At 37.0% G+C, this 17647-nt stretch overlaps 1 protein-coding gene across 34 annotated transcripts in view; it reads left to right on the top strand.

Annotated features, from left to right (window-relative positions):
- RIMS2 (regulating synaptic membrane exocytosis 2) overlaps window positions 1-17647 on the top strand; it is a 695597-nt gene that overhangs the window by 422012 nt on the left and 255938 nt on the right. For 26 of the 34 annotated variants that reach the window (XM_039911826.1, XM_029062342.2, XM_029062335.2 and 23 more), the window contains 3 exons: window positions 9110-9178; window positions 13769-13925; window positions 17184-17297. In XM_039911826.1, coding sequence (XP_039767760.1) covers window positions 9110-9178; window positions 13769-13925; window positions 17184-17297 — 340 coding nt within the window. Of the gene's footprint in view, window positions 1-3512; window positions 3540-9109; window positions 9179-13768; window positions 13926-17183; window positions 17298-17647 lie in introns of all 34 variants that reach the window. The other 8 variants (XM_029062326.2, XM_039911827.1, XM_039911823.1 and 5 more) reach the window with 1 other exon arrangement.

Consider the following 17647-nt stretch of genomic DNA (forward strand, 5'->3'; position numbering starts at 1 on the left):
AGTCAGGTAAAATAGATGGGGGCAAGGTGATTGAGTGTTTTAAAGATAATGGTAAGGAGTTTTTGTTTGATGTGGAAGTGGATGGGCAACACTGGAGGTCCTAAAGGAGCAGCAAAACAAGGACTGAATTTTTTAATTTGTTTTTAAAAAAATGATCAAAGGAGCAAAGTGAAGTATGAACTGGAGTAGGGAGATATGGGAGTTAGGTGAGCAAGGAGGCTGGCGCAGTAATCAAGATTGGGATAGGATAAATTCATGGATTAATGTGGATGAACTTGAGGTGGATAAGATGAGCCTGCTGGATTCCATCACAGGAAGTGTACTGTGGAGATGAACCAGAGTTGTTTGTTAGTGGTATGATATCGGCAAAGGGACAGGGAGTGAGTCTCTCCAATCTAGCATCAGACAGAGGCAGGTTCATTCATTCATTCAATAGTATTTATTGAGCACTTACTGTGTACAAAGCACTGTAGTAAGCACTTGGGAGAGTACCATATAACAATAAACAGACATATTCCTTGGCCAAGTCCCTCTGTTATAGCTGTCTGGTTCCTGCCCAGCATTGGAATTCAGATCAGGCAGAAGAGGAAGTAGGGAGCTCACTGACCCATCCTGGTATTGATCTGTTTTGGGGCCTGGAGCCCAGAATACCTGACCATATTTGGGATTTAGTGCTCAGGTTGACTGCTGCAATTTGAGCAATTGTGGCTTTCCTCTCATCTTTCTCCTTTCCCATTATCTCCCTTCCTGTCACCATCCTTGGTAAGCATGTTCCAAATCATGTTCCTACCTCGTCTCGCTACTCTCCTACTCCAACCCAGCCCACACACTTCTTTTCTATTCTGCTAACCTTATCAATGTGCCTAAATCTCATCTATCTCACTGCTGACCTCTTGCCCACATCCTGCCACTGGCCTGGAATGCTCTCCCACCTCATATCATACAGATAATTGCTCTTCCCCACTTCAAAACCTTATTGAAGTCACATCTCCTCCAAGAAGCCTTCCCTGACTTAAGCCCTCCTCTCCTCTTCTCCCACTCCCTTCTGTGCAGCTCTTACTTGCTCCTTCATTCATCCTCCCTCTTATCCCCACAACACATATGAGTATATTTGTAATTTATTTAACTATTTATATTAATGTCTGTCTCCCCCGCTGGACTGTGACCTCTTTGTGGGAAGGAATGTGTCTGTTGTTATAGCATACTCTTCCAAACGCTTAATACAGTGCTTTGCACACAACAAGCACTCAATAAATACGATTGAATGAATGAATGTAGAACGAACAGGACAGTCCCATAAATTTGGTGGCAGACCCACCAAAATTGGGACATTTGAGATTGAAGAGGGATTGAGATAGTAAGAACTCAATAGATACCATTGATTGATTGACTTTTGATATATGTAGTTTTGATCACCTACCTATTATTACTGTAGTTAAGTATTTTTGTCATCTTGATCATGTTTCACTAGCTGATTGCTGAGAGAGGTGGCAATTGTATTTCTTTTACAGTACAACAAAGCCTTTTCAGTTTGTGAAACAATATGGTCTGAAGATCAGTAGCTAGAATATTTGAATTCTGTTCCAGCAGTCAGGTAAACTATTCACTTCAAAGATGAAGGATTTTTTTAAAACCTCTATGGACATTTTTTAGACCACTGACCTCTATTTTATGATTATGGCCAATGAGAACCAGGATACTCTGAAACACTGAATAGTTCATTTTTTTCAGGATCTTCCTACAGGTGCTTTTCTTTTTGGCATCAGTAGTTGGAAAGAATTAACCCAGGATCTTTTGGCCTATATCATATCTAACAGTTTTTTTCCTCTCTCCTTATGGAAGTTTTCTTGGTCCACAGATAATTTTCAAAATAGTGTAATTGTGTAAAAAGTAATGTATGCAACAAAATTTCACTTTGTCAAGGTACAAATTGCCATTGAGGGATGTTCAACTCCTCAATTTTTGATTCCCAGTTTTTTCAGCTAGCACTTAGTGTGTCATAGAGATTTATGAAGGTTCGTTAGAATGGCTTAGAAGTATTTTGTATAATTATAAAAAAGCACTGAACTATTATTTATTATTATGGAGCAATACACTCTGTTACATATGCTCACTGTTACATGTGGGAAACTGTTCCAGGAATGGAGGACTATAACATTTAGTTTTAGGGAGTAAAAATAATAGGTAAGTAGATTGATTTTTAATTTTTACTGGCCTTTTTAACATTCTTGGGTCTAGGTTTTGGGCATGTTGTTAGCATGTTTTTGTCTTTTTTATCAGAACATGTCAAATTTCCCAGTATACATGGATCAATTAATAAATCCTTTAATTTTGAAAAAAGGTATTTAACATGATGCAGGGATGTACAGAAAGAACTTAAAATGACCAGGATCTTGGAAAAGAGTAATACTGTACAAGAAAAAAACTGGCAAAAGCTTAAATTTTAATTTTAAATTCAAAATTTTAAAATTAGAATTTAGTTTGACTTTTATATAACTTACTCTTCCAGTTTCATTGTTTACATTTGTGTCTGAAGGTTTTTCTAACATCAAATTATTTCTATATTTTTAAAATTTTAAAAAATTTCAGGCAAATTAATGCCAAGTTAATCTAATAAATTAGACTGATATTTGAAGGTACACAAATGCATATAATTGAAAACTGAATTTAGAAAAATGTATTGTCTTTCTGGCCCTTCAGTTGGAGTGAATCATTCTCAAGAATTTTTGAAGTGATTATAAAATTACTGTAACTTTGTTAGTCTGTTTTAGTTGTTAATATACTTGAGAAATTATATCATTGTAAATGACTTAGAAAGTTCTAAATTGTTCCTTAAGGCAGTTCCTTAGTTTTTCTTCTAATGGGCTTATAGTCTGCATTAATTTGAAGGGTATGTGATGGGAGAGAATATCCAACATATTATTTTTTAGTTTCCTCATTTAGAAAATGGATAAAAAAACCAAGCTCGGTCAGAGGTTGAAATTTCACAAACACCCTCAAGATCTAAGTAGAGAAGATGCATACTGCTTAGTGAAAAAATAATACAAAATATGGAAATGAGGGATATTTTCTTTTTAAAGATAGAGTTGAAGATTGAAATTTTGATTTTGAATCTTTTGGGGTAATGTTTTGTTAATATATCAGCTCCCTATTTGTGGGCTAGGCACTTTTGGAGGTTCGGTGACTCTTTCTGGAAACTAGAAGGGTTTCATTTAGAAAATTGCTACTTTGGCTCATTAAGTGCCCTTATTTCCTAGAAATGATTGCACATCTATGAATTACTAGCTTATACCAAGGAAGCAATTTCCTCAGTGAGCATATAAGTAGTGGGCCATTAAGAAATCAGTATACTAGGTTTTAAAAGAAACATCTTATAGCTATATCTAAAATTGAATGTAGTAAAATATCCACATCAAAGGAAAAGAGCTTTAGATTCTCAACATCCCTGTTACATGTAGAGATTTCATGTATCTTTTTCCTGACATTGCTTCATTTTAACATTTGTTTTCCAGATAAAGGCTTATATTCATATAATTCAGGTAAATTTTTAGCATGCCCCCAGTGTTCAATGCATGTATACATATGCACAATTTAATTTGATGCTGCTGTAATTGTGCTTATTCTGATTATTGTGCATATGTTAAATTCCTAAGAGTTCCTCAGCCTCCCCATCTGCCTCTAACTTGGTGTTTTCATTCTTAAATCTCTGTACTAAAAGTCATTTGTCTGAACTCTCATATAGTCTTTTTCAGTTTGTCTACTGATGATTAATTGTGGGAAAAATTTTGAATGAAAAGAAAAAAATGTTATTTTAAAAACATTTTATTCCTATAGGTAGTTGCCCAATAATAGGAGAAAGGCAACTAGCATTTTGTAAATTATTTTAGGTAGTTTAGGAATAATCCAGTGCAAGGAGAGTAAACCGAGTTGGAAGAAGCAAAGCTTTTTGTATTTTACTTTTAAAATTGTTAATTACTACTCAGGAGAGACATAATAGATTTAGCTTTTCTTTTCACTGTACTGTGGAATTTTAATTAACAGTAGAAGTCATGTATTTTAATTTAAAGCTATTCTAAATGAATCTAAATTGTAGAACTTTTCTTAGGGTATTTGTTTAGATTACAGCACTTTTAATTATAAAAACTTCTTTAGGACCCTGATTTCTTTTAGTTACATTTCCTATGTCTAGAAAAGTAATATTCTACCAGAAAAAGAAGACTGATAAAGGAAGCATTCAAGAGAAAACAAACAAAAAACAATTTAGTCAAACTTGTAAAGGCATTATAGTTGTTTTTTGTGTCAATTTTTGTAAATAACCTTGGATTTTCTATTCAGGAATCATTTTTTCTGCTTTACAGTCTCAATATCTCAGCTTCTATTCTTACATGTTACTGTTTTTCTGTTTCTGTCCCATTTTTATATCTGCCAATAAGCAAAAAGTAAAATTTGAATTATCCGGTATGCCAAATCAGAGTGCTTTATGTCAGTAACCAAACAGCTTAGAGTTCTCTCTAGATTTCTAAATTTCCAGTTCAATTTTAAAAAAATGAATTTAAATGGTTACCAATAATATTTCTAGTTTAATCATACTTAGTGAATAGACTGTGTATTGTGCTTAATGAACCTCTAGTATTATTGAAGTAAAGTAAGATTTTTGTTTTAGCTATTACTGGCCCCAAATAAATTATGCACATGATATTTGCATACATTTATTCATTTATTCACTCCCCATTAGTGAATTTATTCTATGCAAATTAAGGTACGATCAAAATATCATCCTTAACTAGGTCTGTATGACTTTGAAAAGGAAAAATCCTTTTCCTCCTTGCTTAGCATCACCGTTGATAGTAAACAATGAAAATGGTATACTTTTTTGGCAAGTGGTTTTCTTGAAGTACTTGAAGACAACCTAAAGTTTGTTATTAGGATAATAAATTATTATTACATTTGGCAACAAAATATGTTCCTGTTATTATACAGTGAAAAGTGCCCATTACCCAAGACTTCCTCAGTTAAGTTTTGCTATGAAGAAATCAACTGATAAACATACATCTATATTTTCATATATGATTTCCCTTAGTCGTATAATCTAGAAATTTTCATATAATTAATGTACGATTAAACATAACATAACATGCCTGAGGTAGGTGTTTTTAGCATAGCAGGAAAAAATAAAGCTGTTGAACTTATAGAGGGGAAAGAACTGCTTTCTATCACGATCATCATCCCTCAATTTGATATTTATGTGCGTTTTAAGGCACAGATAAGAGTGGAAATAGTAAATCTGTGAGCAAGACATCAAGATATTACCCTGTTCCTCCAAAGGTAGTCAGTGGTCATTTCTTCTAGAATCTTCAGTTCCTTTTAATCCCTTAAAAGAAGAGGAGCTCTGCTTTGTGACTCCTCAGGTCATCAGAAGATCCAGTTCCGCTCTGTGTGGCATAAATTTCATTTTGGTTTATGGACTTCTTCCAAACCTGTGAATTTCTTTACTGATGCTCATTTTTGCAGTGATGGGGTTGTTTGAAAAACAGGTTTATAGCTGGAAATGAATTGTATAGTATTATCACTATATTTTCTGTTTAAAATATATGTATATAATTGGGGAAAATGTTTACATTGTAGGTGTTTTTCCTCCTCTTTCTAAAACTGTTATTCGTTATTCTGAAGAGAGTGGTTTAAAAAGCAATTCTCACACATTTTCCCCTAACTTTCCAGGTGATATTTAATGATTTAGAGGGATTCTTCCCAATTTATCTACATCTAGAATTGGAAATTTTCCTTAGCAAAAGCATTTCTAGCAGGAAAACTGTATAGTTGATTGACTATTTCTCTGGAGAAGGGTGTAGGGATGTAAGAGAAGCCACAACTGGAGTAACACTGATGCACTGGAGAACCATATCTGAGCCCCAAATTTCTAGATGCTCTTATGAGAGAAGTTGTTCCAATGTACTGGTGTGTGTTTGGTTATGTTAGGTAGCTCATAGACCTTTCTTTTGCTTCCATTATATCACATCGTTACCTGGCTGTGATCCACGGCCTTCCCAGTTAGTGCTATGAGGCGTGTCTGGAGGTCAGGTAGGAAGGTGGTGGAAACAAAGGAATTCATAACCCCCAAGCCTCCAACCCCCAACTTCCTCTACAGACCATTCCCGAAAGGTCCCCAGCTGCTCTAGCAGCTTTCTCCCACACCTCATCACCCATAGAAACTATCTGAAATCTTTACTCTATCCTCTCATTATTGCGGATTTGGCATCAACTTCCTAATCATAGAATTGGCAGCAGATACCAGGAGTGGGAATCGGAATTAGGTCTACTTGAGAGCTTCCAGCCCACATCCTCATTCACCAGTCAGCCCCATATTTCTCATCACCAGTGATAACCTAATGATTAGAAATTCCAGACTTTCATGTTCTCCAAAAAAAAAAAAATCCCTTCTCCCAGCTTTGCGGTTTCTATTTACTAATAATCCCACACCAGAAAAGTCATAAAGTAGAAATCTTTTTGAGGGGGCTTTAAAAAAAAATTATCTATTTCTTTTTTTGGGAGTTGCAAGGAATAAAAGGCCCTGGAAGGAGCCACTTAGGTCTCTAGTGATGAGGCAAAAAGTCTTTGGCTACATAAAAGTAAGCAGCGATGGACTTTAAAACTAAGTGTGCTCTCGATGCCAGAAAAAGCAAACGAAAGAGTAATCTGTTGTACATCCAAATGACTTTAGTGGCAGTAAGTAATTATTGCTTCTAAGTAATTTTTTGACTTTAAATAGCTCCAAACTAGAATCACTTAAAAGTATTCATCCATGACTATGGAGTTCTGTTACTAATGAAAAAAGGTTATATGCCCTGGTATATTTTTCATTTACCTATTTGTCCTCTTGGGAAAATAATTTTGTCTCAGTGAGGTACCCTCACTCCCAAAATATTAAATTCTTTACACATCATCAGATATTTATTGCCTTCTCCATCATGTGTTAACATTCTTGAAAGGCATTTCTTTATCACTTGGCAATTCTCCATTTTTTACACTGTCCAGCTGCACATACTTACCCAGTTGGTGTAGAGGATAAAGCACGAGCCTGGAAATCAGAAGGATATAGGTTCTCAAACTGGCTCTGCCACTTGTCTGCTGTGTGACCTTGGGCAAGTCACATAACTTCTCTGGGCCTCAGCTACCTCATCTGTAAAATGGGGATTGAGACTGTGAGCCCCATGTGGGACAGAGACTGTGTCGAACCCGATTTGCGTGTATCCACCCCAGCACTTACTGCAGTGCCTGGCACATAGTAAGCGCTTAACAAATACCATTATTATTGTTATTAGTCTTGCATTACATATATATTGCATTTTAGCCAGTATGATTACTGCTTAAACACTATGCATGGTCACATACTCTTATTTGAATTGGTACATTCTGCTCCTTTGCCAAGGTAACAGTAACTAACTACTCGGAGCAAAATTGAGGAAAAAAACATTCAGAGGGTACATTTGATGTGCCATTTCTAATAGCAACATCCACGTCAAGAAAAAGAAACTGATAACCCTAGGTAGATGGCATTGGTGTTTAGAAATCAGAGGTAAGGTGATTTCTTGTGAGCAAAATCAGTACAGTCACTTTGAGGCAGGAACGTAAAGTATTCATTCAGTCATATTTATTGAGCGCTTATTGTGTGCAGAGCACTGTACTAAGCACTTGGAGTGTACAATTTGGCAACAGAGACAATCCCTGCCCAACTACGGGCTCACAATCTAAAAAGGAGGGACAGCAAAACTAAACAAGTAGTCAGGCAAATTAACAAAGTAGCATATTAGCAGTGCTAGTTTTAGGCTTTTTAATACTTAGATGTTGATCAGCCAATTTTATGTATACCATGTGTGGATTGGAAGCATTTAGAAATGCACACTTGTGACTAGGCGCTATATAATTTATATATAATTGTTATATAATTATATAAATGAACATCAAGTAGCAATTTAAATTACAATGCCTACTAGAATGATCAAGGGAAAATAGTTCTTTAATATTATGCACATTCTCTACATGTTCTCTACATATAACGTAGAGATAAATGCATATGATGGGGCAATTTAAGCCAAATATTTACTTAAATATGGTTTGTTGTAGCAGACCTTTATTTTAGTACCAAGTTTGGGGCCAAAATCTGCTTTAGCAATTTAAACTCTCGCTAAGTTAAGTAGATGTTATGCTTGCTCAGTAGCTAGTTTTTGTTTCCACAGTAACATTTGCCTTAAAAAAGTCACACTGTGCAATAGATGCTACTGAGCTGTAATTAAAAATTTCATGAAAAACAGGGGCAGCATTTATCATTATTATTCAATATTTGTAATCTACTCAGCTCTTGATTAATGCAGAGGTGAATTATTTGTCTTCTATTTCTATTCTCCTTTCCTGTTGCTACTTTTTTGGCCTCTAACAATTCCATTAGAACAACCTAGAGAGGTCAGTATGAGTAAAAAGGAGAAGGAATGAAATTCAAAGCAAAGGTCACTTTAACAGATTAACGGTTTTAACATGTATTGTCAGGACTGAGTCTTGGAGAAGTTGAAAATCAGTGACCAAAATAACATTTTAATGATTTTATTGAATTCTTTGTCTAGACTATGCCTCTTATTCACAGTTAATAGAAACTTATCTATATTCAATTCATAATCTTGTAAGCAATTTTATGCATGTCATAGACAGTAGATATACACATGTGTTTTCAAATGCTGTTTTTACATATATATATATGTGTATGCATATATATATATAAATAAAAACAACAATTGAAAATACAGTAAACCCAGAGATTTGGAGTTTCCCTTGATTAAGGCACAAAGAATTCTTAAAAGGTAAAATAGTTGAGCTTAATAGCATCTCTCGCCTTATAACATATTAGAAATGTAATTCTGTAGACTTGGAATAATAGTAGTGAACAATTTGTACTATTTCCCCCAAATATGTGGAATTTAGTCTGTGATCTCACAGTGATTTTCCTTATGTGTTTTTCATGTTTTAGTGTCTGACTGAAACTACTTTGTATTTGTGTGTGAAGTGTGGCAAAAGTGTACTTTTGTCCTAAGAGTGATAGATTTGTTAACTTATTTCACAGGGTCTAAGCGAATCAGTGATAGTGAAGTCTCTGACTATGACTGTGATGATGGAATTGGTGTGGTATCAGGTAAGTGTTTACAAATATAGCATTGAGATTGCAAATTATTTTTACTTTGTTCCTTTAAGGCCATATTAGAATTTTTGTTTTTATGGTTGAGCAAGTGTAATAGAACTGCATTCAACATATTTGTGTGCAATTCCATTTGGAGCTTTTGGTTTTCTATGATTGAGTTTTAAGAATTTTTCCTTTAATTTTTTTCATTCATTTTTCATTTCATTCTCAGAAATAATATTTTTGATTAAATGAATGCTGGGGCAACCAAATTTTCCTTTTTAGTTTAAGGATGAACCTAGAGTGGGGCATTTGAAGTGGGAGAGGGAAAGGAGAAAAGGGAAAGAAGGATGTAGGAAGGAAAGAAAGAAGGGGAGAAGGAAGAGGAGGAAAAAAAAAACAGTGTTCATTGAGCACATACTTTGTGCGGAGCACTCTAGTAATCACTTGGGAGAGTACAACACAACAATATAACCGACACATTCCCTGCCTATAACGAGCTTATAGTTTAGCTTAGTCTAAAAATATGCCAGGATAAACTTTTTCTCAGCTATCTGAAGTTCAAACGGAAAGATTTTATATGAAAAACCCAACAAACAAATGTAATGAGGAGAGGAACAGGAGATGGAGAAGAGAGTTAGAGACAGGAAGATAAAGATTCCCACAATCATCGCCATGCAAACTCTGAACTGCTTCCTGTCCTGCCACCAGTGATTGATACCTCTAAGGAAGCAGCAATGACACCGACTCCATTTTGGGACAGGAAGCAGTGCAGAGAGTATGGCCCCAACAGAGTTTAAACTGGTGTTTATGTCCCTAGAGTGCCAACCACCATCTCATTCCTAAAGGGTGCCCCTGGCTACCTGGCCAATCTATGGGTGAGAGAGGAGGGTAGCTTGTCATAAACAGTCTTCTGAAGTTGAGAGCAAAGAAGAGCCTCTGGAGCAATGATAGCAAGAAAAATCATGGACTACCTGCATGGGACAAGAGGGGAAATTGACAGAAATGCCTGATGTCTAGTCCAATTAATTCTGTCTCTAAAACCTGCTCTGAAGCTCTGGGGACTCTGATAATGGTTTCACTCTTTCACCTCCACTCTGTGAAGTTGGCACCTTGGAAATTTGAGAATTCACAGATTATTTAATCTTTCTAAATTTTGAAAGATAAATTACAATATTTGTACTACAAATTTGTACTACAAATCTGTATTACAAAATTACAAAGACAAACACAAATAAGGTGTCCTAGCTTTACTCATAATACAATTATGGAGGACCTATTAAATCACATTAATGCTAGATTGGTAAGATTTTTTCCATTTTATTTTGGAGATCTGTAGTGCTTTGCTGCTTTCTGACAGGAACTAAGTGATGCTTAATATGTTTAATATTATGTTTACATGTTTGAAACATTGATTATAGAGAATCTCTTTCTCTGAACCACTACTATTTTACATCCCATGTGTTGCCATTTTCCTTATCAACAGTTTTCAATTGAGATTTCAAGGAATAATTTACAGTCTTGTGTCAATACTGTCTTGTTCTAAATATCAAATGTGATCCCTCATGTTCTTCAGCCTCTTCATTATTGCTACCTTAACCAATCCTTGCATTTTGAGTTTTCAGAATAGCAGGTCTTATATAACAAGGCAGTTTTTGCTTTGTTCTTTTTTCTTCTGTCAAAAAAACTGTATCATCTTAAATAAGTTTGCTAGCTTCTGCCAAGTTTTTGTCAAAATAATTTTCAGAGACAATTTTACTTTTAGAGAGCATTCCACTAAAAATCCATTCACTTAAACCAGTTTCATTAAGTTTCAGCATGATTCTAAAGAAACATTTACTTTTCATATTTTTACTTCATCTGAGAGGCCAACTTGTGAGATTGAGAGGCCAGTCTTCATTCATTCAATAGTATTTATTGAGCACTTACTATGTGCAGAGCACTGTACTAAGCGCTTGGAATGTACAAATCGGCAACAGATAGAGACAGTCCCTGCCCAATGATGGGCTTACCATCTAATTGGGGGAGACAGACAAAAACAATAGCAATAAATAGAATCAAAGGGATGAACATCTCATTAAAACAATAGCAATAAATAGAATCAAGGTGGTGTACATTTCATTAGCAAAATAAATAGGGTAATGAAAATATATACAATTGAGCGAATGAGCACAGTGCTGAGGGGAGGGGAAGGGAGAGGGGGAGGAGCAGAGGTAAAGGGGAGAAAAGAGGGCTTAGCTGAGGGGAGGTGAAGGGGAGTAGAGGGGGAGCAGAGGGAGCAGAGAGAAAAGGGGAAGCTCAGTCTGGGAAGGCCTCTTGGAGGAGGTGAGCTCTAAGTACGGTTTTGAAGAGGGGAAGAGAATTAGTTTGGCGGAGGTGAGGAGGGATGGCATTCCAGGACAGCGGGAGGATGTGGCCCAGGGGTCGACGATGGCATTGGCGAGAATGGGGGACGGTGAGGAGGTGGGCAGCAGAGGAGCGAAGAGTGTGGGGTGGTCAGTAGAAAGAGAGAAGGGAGGAGAGGTAGGAGGGGGCAAGGTGATGGAGAGCCTTGAAGCCTAGAGTGAGAAATTTTTGTTTCATGTGGAGGTTTATAGGCAACCACTGGAGGTTTTTAAGAAGAGGAGTGACATTCCCAGAGCGTTTCTGTAGGAAGATGAGCCGGGCAGCGGAGTGTAGAATAGACTGGAGCGGGGAGAGACAGGAGGAAGGGAGATCAGAGAGAAGGCTGACACAATAATCCAGTCGGGATATTATGAGAGCCTGTAACAGTAAAATAGCCGTTTGGGTGGAGAGGAAAGGGCGGATCCTGGTGATATTATAAGGGTGAGACTGGCAGGTCTTGGTTTGGATTGGATGTGTGGGGTGAATGAGATAGCCGAGTCAAAGATGACACCGAGGCTGTGGGCTTGAGAGACGGGATGGATGGTCGTGCCATCCACTGTGATAGGGAAGTCAGGAAGAGGACAGGGCTTGGGAGGGAAGATGAGGAGCTCAGCTTTGGCCATGTTGAGTTTTAGGGGGCGGGCAGACATCCAGGTAGAGACGTCTTGGAGGCAGGAGGAGATACAAGCCTGAGGGGAGGGGGAGAGGACGGGGCAGAGATGTAGATTTGTGTGTCATCTGCATAGAAATGATAGTTGAAGTCGTGAGAGCGAATAAGTTCACCAAGGGAGTGAGTGTATATGGAGAACAGAAGAGGGCCAAGAACTGACCCTTGAGGAACTCCAACAGTTAGAGGATGGAGGGGGAGGAGTAGCCTGCGAAGGAGACCGAGAATGAACGGCCAGAGAGATAGGACAACCAGGAGAGGATGGAGTCCGTGAAGCTAAGGTAAGATAAGGTATGGAGAAGAAGGGGATGGTCAACAGTGTCAAAGGCAGCTGAGAGGTCAAGGAGGATTAGGATGGAGTAGGAGCCATTGGATTTGGCAAGAGGTCATGAGTGAACTTAGAGCAGTCTCGGTACAGTGGAGGGGACAGAAGCCAGATTGGAGGGGGTCCAGGAGAGAATGGGAGTTAAGGAATTCTAGGCAGCGAGTGTATACAACTCGTTGTAGGAAGAGGGAGGGTAAAGAAGAGAAGAGGAGTTCAGTTTGGTTATGTGAAGTTTGAGGTGCTGATGGGACATCTGAGCAGAGATATACTGGAGGCGAGAGGAAAATGTGTTACTGAATAGTGGGAGAGAGGTCAGGGCTAGAATGGTAGTTTATCCACCCAGAAGTGGTAGCTGAAGCCATGCGAATGGGTGAATGACAAAATTTTAATATGCCACTGGAAGTAGGCCTTTTTTATGGTATTTAAGTGATTACAATGTACTTGGCACTGTATTAAGCTCTGGGATAGATATGATAGATTGGACACAATCTATGAACCATTGAAAATTTAAACCATTGCAATGCAAAATGCAGAAAAAAATGTAGTGGTGATTGTAGTGAATTGAAAACAATAACATGAGAGCGCATAATTACTTATGCCTGATTCTCAATATATTTTAAAATTAAAAATCTGAATTTTCAATTAACTGGACCACATTTTAGAATGGCCTGAGATAAGATGATATAGCAAGAGCAAGATAAAATAATATTATAAAATAAGATGCTCTGTTGCCCAGAGCAATTTAAGATTAATGGGTTGCCCAAATCATTTCTAAAATATGTTTGTAAATATGGTACATAGTGCAAATAAATTGATTGCTCTGAATTCCCCTCATAGCAGACTTTCTGGATGTAGTGTTCTTATGTACATTTCCTCCCATCTCTCAATTATTTTAGTGTTCTTTCCCCACTGTAAGGTAAGCTCCTTATGGGCAGGAACTATGCCTATTAAATCTACTGTATTCTTCCAGCTGCTTAATATAGGGTTGTGCACAGAGTAGGTGCTCAATAAATAGTATTAATTGGTTGTATCTTTCTGTACCCTAACAAAACAGCATTTAAAGAATAAATGTACTATTAAAAACACTTGTCATGAATAAATTTTATGTACAGGGTTTAAGGAGGAGACTTTTCTATTTCCCATGCTAGAAATTACATGCTTTATTTTTAACGAAATGGAAGTCGAGATAATCTTTAAATCATTTTAATCCTATTTTTTTCTCTTTTAGATTACCGGCATAATGGAAGAGACCTCCAGAGCTCAACATTGTCAGTGCCAGAACAAGTGATGTCATCCAACCACTGTACAAGAACAGGGTCCCCTCATCGAGTAGATAGCATAGGAAGGACAAGATCATGGTCACCCAGTGTCCCTCCTCCTCAAAGGTAAAGCAGCATTTGCTTTTATAACCACAGGCATATGAAATGAAGGTCTAATTCTGTGTTAAACCTGTAACTAAAATACTAAAGAGGAACCCATAAAGCAATCAGTGGTATTTATTGATTGCTTTCTCTGTGCAGGACACTGTAGCAGCACTTAGAACAGTGCATAGCACAGAGTAAGCACTTAAGGCGTACCATATTTATGATTAGGCACTGGGAAGAGTACCATATGACAGAGTTGGTAGATACGATCCCTGCCCAGAGTGAGTGTACAGTCTAGAGATGAGGCTTTTTTGTGAAATAAAACAATTCTTTCAGATCAAAATGGTTTTGTTTACTGTAGTTGACAGCACTCGCTACCAGCGAATGCTTTATTCACCCTAGTTCTTTCGACAAACTGATTTATGATTAGTGTTAGAAACCAAAAATTCGGCATGGCAACTTGACTTTTTCCCCTATCTCGTCCAAACAGATTCTATTAATGTTAGGCATATTTCTCCAGTTTGTAGGTAATGAAATGAAATTTCAACAAACTTTCACAAATCTGAACATCAAATGTTAGAATTTTTAGGGATGTGGAATCATTTCACAAGTGCTAGCATTTACTTATATATGAAGATATTTTCTCATTACCCTTTTGCTCTGATTTCTGGCATGAAATTGTGCCTCAAAGTAAAGTCTGCTGCTTATGTACATCTACAAGAGAGACAGGAATCTTGTGTCTTCCCACACCAGCCCAGTGTTGCAAATGTGGGCCAGATAATCCATATCTCTAAATAAATTCCAAAATTGATTATCTAAAAAGGTTAATTCCCAAGCATTTCAGATTCCAAAGAGTTTATGTTTTTACTGTTATTGCATATAATGCATAAAGAAAATATGCATTCAGATAAATATATAAGAAAAAAGTAAGAAAGTGATATCCTTAAATGATAGCTGTCCATTAATGTAATCCACTATGGCTCTGAATACCTTAGTCTGTGAATCCCATGAGAAAGAAGCACTTTTTCTGTTCTGATTGTATGGTATATACCCAGCATTTAACAAATGCCACTAAATTGCTGCCAATTATTTTTGTGAAAGCTTGAAGAAAATACTAAAGCCTAAAAATGCTGAGGCTCTTTAGGGCAATGGAATCAAATATGACACCCAAAAGAGATCAGGAATGAATTAAGGACAATGAGGTTCTAATCCCAGCTCCACCACTTCTCTGTTGTGTGACTTTGGGAATGTCACTTTACCTCTCTCTGCCTCAGTTACCTCATCTGTAAATTGGGGATTAAGACTGGGAGCCATATGTGAGACAGGTACTATGTACAACCTGATTAACTTGTATATACCTGAAAGCTTAGTACAGTGACTGGCACAGAGTAAGAGTTTAACAAATACTACAGTTATTATTATTATCACTGGCCAAAAGTCAATATTGTAGAAATAATCTGGAGGTAAGATTACAGAAGTGAATTTTAATTTCCTACATAACAGATGTCAAAACTGTTTTTTGATAGTCAAGGATTCCCCTTTTCACAGATATTGGATTGGTGACACTATATACTTAGGAATTTCCAGAGCCTTTTGACACCAAAACTATTGTATGATGAAGGTTTTGATCCAGCTAGCCATGGGAAACATCATGCCCTAGTGGAAAGAGGCCCTAGGACTCAGAGGGCCTTGGTTCCAGTCCTGACTCTGCCACTTGTCTCTTATGTGACCTTGGTCAAGTCACCCGACCTCACTGTGCCTCAATTTCCTCATCTGTAAATTGGGATAAAATACCTCTTCTCTCTCTGACTTAGACTTTGAGCCCCATGTTGGACAGGGACTGTGTCCAACATGATTATCTTGTATCTATTCCAGCGCTTAATACACTTTGACACATAGTAAAATCATGAAATACTTCTCTGAATAATTCTATTTCATGATTTTTATTCACCCAGGATTATGAGTTTAAAAGATCAGCTGGTGATAGTGGAAGAACTGAGATCTGGTGGAAAGAGCTCAGGACTGGAAGTCAGTTGACCTGGGTTCTATTTTTATCCCTGCCACTACCTTTATATGTGACCTCAGGAAGGTCACTTAACCTCTCTCTTCTTCGAGAGATAAAAGTCAAGTCTAAATTAGGACTAATAATGCCTACCTCATAGGGATAAAATGAAGATAAGATAATTGATGTGTGAAAGTGCTTTGAAAATTAAAGACCAATGAGTTTCCCATCTATTTGTAGGAAATGGGTAGACTTTTTAATAAAGTTTATGATCATATTTATCTGTAACAAGCACAACTTGATGGAAAGGCAAAATAATTTCTGTAAGAAATAATAATAATGATAATTATAGTATTTGTTAAGCACTTAGTACGTGCCAAGCACTGCTCTAAGCACTGGGGTAGATAAAAGATAATCAGGTTGTCCCACATAGGGTTCACGTTCTTAATCCCCATTTTACAGATCAGATAACTGAGGCACAGAGAAGTTATGTGGCTTGCCCAAGCTCACACAGCAGAAAGTGGTAGAGGTGGGATTATTAGAACCCATGTCCTCTGACTCCCAAGCCCGTGCTCTTTCTACTATGCCATACCAGTTGGAGCCAGTAAGCATATTGGTCAGAATTATCAGGTTCAATATATTTTGATTTTTCAAAGTGTCTTTAACAAGGTTCCCCCCCTACCCATAAGCTTTTTACACAAAAACAAAAAACTAGCTAATCACAGTATGGGAAAGAATGCTTTGCAGTGGATTTTAAAAAAATAGCTAAGCAAAAGGAAACAAATTTTTTTGTGTGGATGCAGAACTGTAATTCCCAGAAATTGGTATTTGGTCTGGTTTTCTTTAGCATTTTCAGAGCCATGAAATTTCCAAGTTTACAAGCAATGCTACATACTCTCTTCCAGATAGTGACATGCTAGTCAATAGGGGATTAATTTCAGGGAAATGTAAAATCTCTTGAAAACTAATACTTTTTAATGACGCCAAGCGTAAACCCTACCTTGATCTTTAGTACAGCTCCCAGTGTTGTCAGTAATTGAACAATTGTTTGGCGAGGCTGATTTTTTAATGGTTGATGTTTATGAAATGTAGAATTATCTTGGAAAGGCTAAATTCATCAGCATGCCAATAATAGGCTGTAAGCTCCTTGAGGACAGGGATTTTGTCTATCTCTGTGGTACTCTCTGAGCTGCTTAATAATGGGCTCAGAAAATGGTGGGTGGTCAATAAACTCTGTTGATTAATGGCTAAAATGTTGAGTGTTCTTTGTCTGCTAGGAATGCCGAACAGGGACTGCGAGGGACTCGGTCCACTCCAGGGCATTATAATACGATCAGCCGAATGGACAGACATCATGTCTTGGATGATCATTACTCACCTGACAGAGAGAGGTAAATGGGGCACAATAATCCCACTCTCAGAAATAAATTCAGGGAAGTGTTATGTATGTCTGTGAAAAAAATTAATCCTCAATTTCTATTTCACCTTATTTTTCCACCCAAATGAATATTTCTCCTATCCCAAGTGCACATTTCCCTGTCTCCCGTCTCTCCGAAGGAACACTTAATTGAAATGTAATTTTAGAAAAACAACAAAAAAGGACCATTATCAACAAAGCTATATCCCTTTTTATATGTTGGATATATGTGTTGGAAATTTAATTTGGTTCCATCATGATTATTTTAGTGAGACTAAAATGTGTGTGAGCTAACTTGCTTTATGTGAGGGAGTTACCATGTAA

This window comes from Ornithorhynchus anatinus, chromosome 4 (assembly GCF_004115215.2).
Source record: "Ornithorhynchus anatinus isolate Pmale09 chromosome 4, mOrnAna1.pri.v4, whole genome shotgun sequence".
Lineage (NCBI taxonomy): Eukaryota > Metazoa > Chordata > Mammalia > Monotremata > Ornithorhynchidae > Ornithorhynchus > Ornithorhynchus anatinus.